The sequence below is a fragment of the Balearica regulorum genome, chromosome 17, assembly GCF_011004875.1.
Source record: "Balearica regulorum gibbericeps isolate bBalReg1 chromosome 17, bBalReg1.pri, whole genome shotgun sequence".
NCBI classification, from domain to species: domain Eukaryota; kingdom Metazoa; phylum Chordata; class Aves; order Gruiformes; family Gruidae; genus Balearica; species Balearica regulorum.
Window position 1 is genome coordinate 9,391,474 of NC_046200.1, and position 7,510 is coordinate 9,398,983.

The window sequence follows — 7,510 nt, forward strand, 5'->3', positions numbered from 1 at the left end:
ACTAGTTATGTGTAATATTTGAGTTGCCATCTCTTGGGAAAAGTATGCTACCTTCAAAAAAAATGAAGCATAATGCTTACAAAACTAGAGTAACTGTTCAGTCTTACTCATGAAAACAAAAACCTTGTGGTTTAGACCAAAGTGTTGGACTTGAATGTATCTTCTCCTAGAGCAAGTCACTTGCTTCAGTGTTGAAAGGGTTTTTGATGCACTTGCCTATAGTAGAGAATCTTAGATAAGGTGAAGTGCGGTGTTGGTAGAATATATCATTTTCTTTTTCTTTCTTTTCTCCTCAATATCAGGGAACAATCTTTTTTTGAATAAATGTAGTAACTTTGGTAGGTCCATCACAAATTATTATGTTATTACTGTTGTGTTATGTAAGGAATATCCATTGTCAATAGTTCCAACCAGTTTTTCTAACTATATTTTGTCACATCTGATTTGTGTAGGTGCCTTAGTAGCTTGCCTTAACTGTCCCAAGTATCAGTGCAACCAAGGTGATGCTACTTCTTTTTAACTATTCCCTTTAAATTATGTCAATGAAAGTAAGTATTTGAGCGTGGAGTAGTAGCAGCATAATAGTGGTTGGATGATATTGAATGTAGTCCTTACTAAACTCCCAAAACACATGAATAAACATTAAACTTGAGAGTTTCAAACTCTATTGCAAGAAGATTTTTTCTTTAAAACTCCTCAATATTTAAAGTACCGTATCAGGATTGCTGCTGTTCTTTGGATTCTTAATGAAAAAATCCAAGCCTTTACTGAATAACAGAACCTATTAGATTAGTGATGATTTAATGCTTGATGGGAGGACACAAGGAGAGACTGACTTTCTTTTCATAATTATAAAGATGGTGTCCTTAAAAGAACTAAAAAGTTTTCATTAAGTTCCTAATAAAAGTTAAGCGTGCAGTGACTCAGGCCCTCCCAGATACTTACTAACTCACCTTCATCTTTGGCTGCTTCCAAGGCTTGACTCCTTTTTAGGGTATGTGGCTGATGTGGTAAATGTATCTTACCAAACATGCTGCTGTAACTGTTTACTTACTGAATCACAAAGGCATAAAATATGCTATAATTGGTAATGGTCATCTTTGGAAATACAGCTAATCAGCTGCTGAGAGTAACTGCACAGGCTTGGCCATTCAGTGTCAAAATAACACTAGTCTGGTTACTACCTTACAGAAGGTATTTTGAGGATTTCATATAAATGACAAACAACAAAGTATTCAATTTACCACAAATTATCATTGTCAGTGGCTCCCTGAAGTCTGAAAGAAATACACTAATATAGCTTCGATTCAGGAAAGTGCTTAAGGACAAGCATAAGACCTATTGAAGTCAGTAAGACTTAAAAGCAAGTGCGTAAAAGTTCTTGGCACACTGGGAAGAAACAGCTGAACTAGGATCTTGGGGCACTTCAGTTTCATTTAATTCAACTTCATGCCTTATCTTTAAATGTTCTAAGAAAAGATCTCTATGTAATGTATTGTTTTCAGATGGTGTGCTTACGAGAGAGAGTGCAACGAATACTTGGCCTTCATTTCATTGGACCAAATGCAGGCGAAGTTATTCAAGGATTTGCTCTTGGAATCAAGTAAGTACAAAAGAATGTCTCTAGCTTCTAAAGCCTGCTTTTTAAGTTATTGTAAGATTATAAAAGATAGCTGCCTAGTTTTGGCAACACTATAAAGAATCCATGCTTTTTGTTACTTTTATGTAGTATTGCACATATTTTCACTAAAAATACTGCAGTTCTTCATTAAGATGCACTGGATTTAGTTACTGTAATACTGGATATAGTTAAGGAACAACTGAGGAAAATATAGTCTTGATATAGTTAAAGGAAAAACTAAAATTATGCATTAACTAATGTTAGTTTTCTCAGAGCATAGCTTCTTTTGCATTCTATGCACAAGATAAGAAATCAGCATATAGTTTTGCAAGTCACTTCTTTAAAAGAATATTTGTACTTTTCATAAAAACCTCTCTTTACACCTGCCAAGCATTTCTTTTCCTAATCTAATCTTTAAATGTGCACAGCCATTGCTCCTCAAAAGCTCCACAAGGACTTGTATGAATTTTATATTTCTGGGGTATGAGCTAAGCATAATATGATAAGGTAAGAAAGAAACCTCTGTAGGACGATGGGAGAGGGGAGGTACTTTTGTCTGAAGCTAACTGATAATTGCAACAAACTTACCCAAGTAGGTGAACCTTTGTGATCTGATCTTGTGTAAGATTTTGCTCAAATATTAATATAAAGTCCTCTCTTTGAAGAAGTAAGGAATGATTCTGGGTCCTCTCTGGTTAAATGGAGAATTCCTGCTATGCCTCTTGTGTGCTACAATTATTTCTTCTTTGTTTTTTTCATTTCCCTTCTTATTGCTTTATTTCTTATTTGTTTTTTCATTTCCTTTCTTACTGCTGATTCACATTGTCAGAAATATTGATTTGTATATTTACATTACTAAATTATACTTTTTAACTCCTTTTTGAAGAAAGTAGGCTGTGACACAAGAAATCACCCCCAATTGTGGTATTAGTTCATTTTCTTAACTATCATCACCATTTTATTGCAGTTTTAGTCTTCCACTTTGAATGACTAGCATAAATGAAAAGCAGAAAGAATTAAGGAGGCAGGACCACAAGTATCATGTGAGGAATATCTTGGAAATCACTGATTGCAGTGTACCCTCAGTACACATTTTCAACATGTGTTTGTAGTCCATTAATTGCCAGTGGTATAGATTCTAGAACTACATTTTTTTTGGATGTCATTGTTTTGAAGTTTTATCCAAAATAACCAGTGAAAAGGAAGCACATGAAACTGGAGTGCTTCTCTGCCTTGCCTGAGGGAAATCAAAACTTTAGCCACAGTAAGAGGTTTTCAGCAGGTCAGATTCTTATATTAGTTTCTATTGTATTTCATAAATCTGGAGCTTTCAGTGTGGAACACTGGCTGTAAGAGCTGCTGTTCTCCTTTGTCAAATATTAGGTCTTACTTCAGCCTCTCCACAGGATGATTTTCCATCTTCCCTTCCCACTTAGCACTCCAGTAATATCTGTGCTCAGCAATGATTATTTTGCTTGTCAATGCTTTTTTGGATCTAGGTGGGGACACCAGAAGACATCTATGGCTTTCTTCCCTGTATTTTGTAGAGGGAGAGAACATTATTCCATAGAGAGCTTGAAACAACTCTTAAATTTAGGGCCATTTCAGCTATACTTAGAGTATGACCTGCCAGGAATAGCAGCTCAAAGGAAAGTCATCAAGTCTAAGAATGGTATTGAACAAGTAAAGGAATTAAGCAAGTGGGATGTTAGCTCAAGGGGTTTTTTGGTGTTGTTTTGGTTGGTTGGTTTTTTTTCAAATGAGAGACTTTTTCCTCCTGCTTATAACATTGATAATTTCAGTGTAAGCACCAGACTCTCCCCAAGATCATGGAAGAATATTCTGGTATTACTTCCTTCAGCAGATTCCTGCCAGCAGTCCTAATTAAGATTTTCTTCCTCTGTGCGTATGTGTGTGTTTTTCCATCTGGAGTCAGAGTTAGTGCAACACAGATGTACGTACAAGAAAAGCTGAAGGCTGCAGTTTTGTCATATGTTTTTGCCATAGGCTCAGTTGTGACTGGGGGTAAATTGCTTCATTCTCTCTGTCTCAACTCTTATGACAATTCTTCCTGACCTAACAGTGCTGTGAAGCTGGGCGTTTAAATGTTGTTTCATAAATGCCTGAGAAATAATAGAGAGCATTGTTTGAAGAATAAATGCAACTCATCTACCTGATAAAATGGACAAAAGCAGAATTACTTTTGATGTTTTAGGATATTCTTGCTGCTTCACAGTCAAAGTGTTTGACTTTGTGGATCTTTTTTTTTTTTTTGGTAGATGTGGTGCAACATATCCTCAACTAATGAAGACAATTGGCATTCACCCTACCTGTGCTGAAGAAATTACAAAGTTGCGCATTACAAAGCGTTCTGGCTTGGATGCAACAGTCACAGGCTGCTGAGGTTAAGTACCATCCCTGGAAAGAAGGAAAAAAAGCACAAAATATTTATAGAAAACAGGGGCACTTAGAGTTGAAACAGCTTTAATGGTTCAAGCTCCAGGAATCTTTCTTCTTCTCCCTGTAGACAGCTTTTTCTCACAGCCAAAGAAATTGTCTTTCCACCATCACAGTTCTAAAACCAATGCAGTCCTGCTGTAACAAATCTCTGTCTTTCAAAGTGCCTATAACTCTTTTCTTGGTGGGAGCTAGGGAATAATTGCAGTTTTATATATATAAATATAATTGAAGCCAGTGACATCTGAGGCCATCTACAAATTAAGCAGTTGTCATTTGAGTTTCTCTGTTGGCATGACTGACTGCCAACAGGAGTGTCTCACATAATGTTCATACAGATGCTAGGAATTAGACAGAGCCTCCCTTAGAATTTTGGTGATGATACTTTCTGCTAAGTACTTGGATAGCTCATTACTGATCCTAATCTTGAATGCTGACACTCTGTGCTCACTAGTAGAAACAAGTTCCCAGAGCATGTAACAATAGGTAAGCAGTCATCTTTGGGGTTTTTTTTCTTTAAAATGTAATATGTACAGGAATTTAATAGAAAATCACTTATCACCGAAGCCATGCTGCTACTGGATGAATCCCAATGGATTAATCAGTGGCAGCCTGGTCATAATGTTATGGTGATGGCTGAGAATGAATGAGCTCAGAGGTGCTAAAGAAAGAGTTGAATTTTATGGTGACTTCTCTGCCTGCTCTTGAAATCTCTAATTCAGTTCAGTTCAAATTAAATTGATGCATCTCATAAATTACAGCTTGAACACCATATATTAAGTAACGCTGACAAGTAGAATCAAAACTACTAATAATCCAACTCATGCAGCATTTTCTGTTTTATAGAATGCAGAAATTTGGCTGACGCATGTATTTTGTTGGTTTGTTCTTAAGATTTTCTCACTGATGATCTGGATACTACATCTGAATAGATTTAGGTCTGACTTTAATAAAACATGTTACTGAATGGAACTACATTAAACAGTGATCTAGAAAAGACATGGACCTGCTCAGGACAAAGATAGAAAATAATTTTCTGCAAACTTTTTGGGGGGGGGAGTATTGGCCAGAGTAAAAAAGCATTAATCTGTTGCAAATTTCTGCTTATTTTCCTGCTATCCAGAAGGGGGAGATGCTGGCTAATTTGTGGCAACAAAGCAACAGAAATCTGATATTAATGGTTCTTTTGCAGAACCCTGTTAAATAGGTAGCCTGACAAAGCAAACACAAAACAAACTGCACTGAATTTCAGTCCAAGTTGCAGTTGCCAACATTTTGAAATGCATAGTCACATAGTGTCTTCCACCCTTTACAGAAGAAAAATGCATGTAGGCAGAGATCAGCTTAAGGTGAAACAAAATGTATCCTTTTTTGCAGTTCATTTATATCAGTGTTTTTGTGTATAGAATTTGATAGTTTCATAGATGTCCTTCTGCTTGTTGCATCATTTGGAAGAATAGTCTGATGATCATTTATATCTTTGCTATTTTTTTCTTTGATGCTATTTCACTTCTGCAGTATGCAACACAGACAAATGGTTGGTTTATTTCAAGTGTGGAATCTTTTTTACTATGAGAATTGTACCTGTCAGAGAAACCAATTAGACAAAAAGTGATCAGACCTTCCTTCTAAAATATGATGTAATACCATTTATCACAGTCTTATTGATACTAGAATACTCCATTTTCAAAGATTTGTTCTGAGTTCAACAACAAAAAAAGAAATCTTAAATGCTTTCTTTACAAAGTTTCCTGATTTTTGGTCCATATTTCTGGTCTGTAAAAGACGAAGAAGTGATACAGTTTGACTGCAAGTGGCACTCCCTATCAGCTGATGCCATTTTTCATCTATGAAGTCATCTATAAGCTTGTGTTTGAAAAGAAATACTTTGAGTGGAAGCGTAGTTGGAACACTGCCTGAATATTGCAACTGCCTTTAGAAAAAATGATAAAAACTTGATATCTGTATATAAATGTGTGCATACCTGCACATTCAGAAGTTCCTGTTTCTTTTAATAAAGGTCTTGTGAGTATGATACAGCCAAAAACCGTATTAGAATTTCCCTGCTGTTTACCAAAAAAAAGTTCATAGTAAATTAGGGGGTTTTAAATGTTTTACTTAATATTTCAAAACATTGAGATACTGAGCATCTCAGTCTACAGAGATTTTGCTGTGAGAAACATCCCACCTCTGACTAAACTGTAATGTGTATGCATGACAGATTTTTTTTTCCCCTAGTGATTACCTATTACAGTTCCTTTTGTACCCATAAATTAAAACATTGGTGTTTAGCCATGTGAAAGCTGCTTCTCTTCTCTGTCCTACCAATGCATCCAGCAGACTGAGTTGTCTGCCCCTACAGACAAATCAATGGAAAGATGAGTTAATTTCATTCATCATAAAGTTCAGAATAATGACTTGGGACAACAAGTAAAGAGATCTCGAGGAAACATGTGCTCAGTGTATATGGGGTGTGAAACTAAGGCATGTCATCATTCTTAGAACTAATAGCACTCTTGGTTTTAGAATTTCTGAGTGGACTGCATGAAAAGTGATCCTGTATCTTGAACAGCAGTCTAGTTCTTTTCCTCATTTAGTGGAAAATGTTGTTGCCCCCTGAAGTAAAACGAAACACATACTCACACCTACATAACCCTAATGTCAGAATCAACAGCAGGACAGAATAATGACAACTGCTGTGATTGTGCTTTTTTTCCTGAAGGATTCGCCAGGGATGGTCATTAAGATTTGTTTTTAAAAGCCTGACTAATGTCAATTGACATAACTGATGTATGCTGCAAATTACTGATTATATGTGAAAACGTTTAAATAAATAAATAAAAAAATAATCAGGCTTCTTCTCAGGATGCCAGCTGATGAGGGCTTGTTTGTCAAACCAGACCATGGTGCAAACAAGTCTGAGCATTGCTGGGTCCCTTATATGTATGATCCAAATATTTATTGTGTTGTAAATGAATGAATTAATAAATCTTTTTTTCTCTAGTAAATGATTGATTGTATTTGCTTAATTTTGTACATATGATTTCTGCTTACAAAAGATTTATTTTTTTATCTTAATGCTGTTTCTCTTGGTTGAGGTATGTGTTAATGAAATGAAGAAGTAGACAGACTCAGACCTTTTAATAAGGAAATGTTGATATCTGTTATATCAACATCTCTGATGTGTAAACTGAATAGCCATGGACATTATTCCAGGCTGGATGACCTTCTTATTTGAAATTTAAATTAAGAGAACCTCTTAGACTTGGTAAGTATCGTTTCAAATACTTTCCTGGTTATTCCAGCTAATGAGGTCCAACAGCTATTTTCACAGCCCATGTGTGTTGACATGCTTTTGAACACTCGACAAGTGTTCAACTCCCTTGAAATACGTGCAGTCAGAGTATTATACAGGGCTAAACTATTCTACGT

At 35.8% G+C, this 7,510-nt stretch overlaps 1 protein-coding gene across 4 annotated transcripts in view; it reads left to right on the top strand.

Annotated features, from left to right (window-relative positions):
• TXNRD2 (thioredoxin reductase 2) overlaps positions 1 to 7,076 on the top strand; it is a 36,959-nt gene extending 29,883 nt beyond the window's left edge. For all 4 annotated transcript variants that reach the window (XM_075769239.1, XM_075769242.1, XM_075769243.1 and 1 more), the window contains 2 exons: positions 1,506 to 1,603; positions 3,901 to 7,076. In XM_075769239.1, coding sequence (XP_075625354.1) covers positions 1,506 to 1,603; positions 3,901 to 4,024 — 222 coding nt within the window. In that variant the 3' untranslated portion in view covers positions 4,025 to 7,076. The remainder of the gene's footprint in view (positions 1 to 1,505; positions 1,604 to 3,900) is intronic.
• The last annotated feature ends 434 nt before the right edge of the window (positions 7,077 to 7,510 follow it).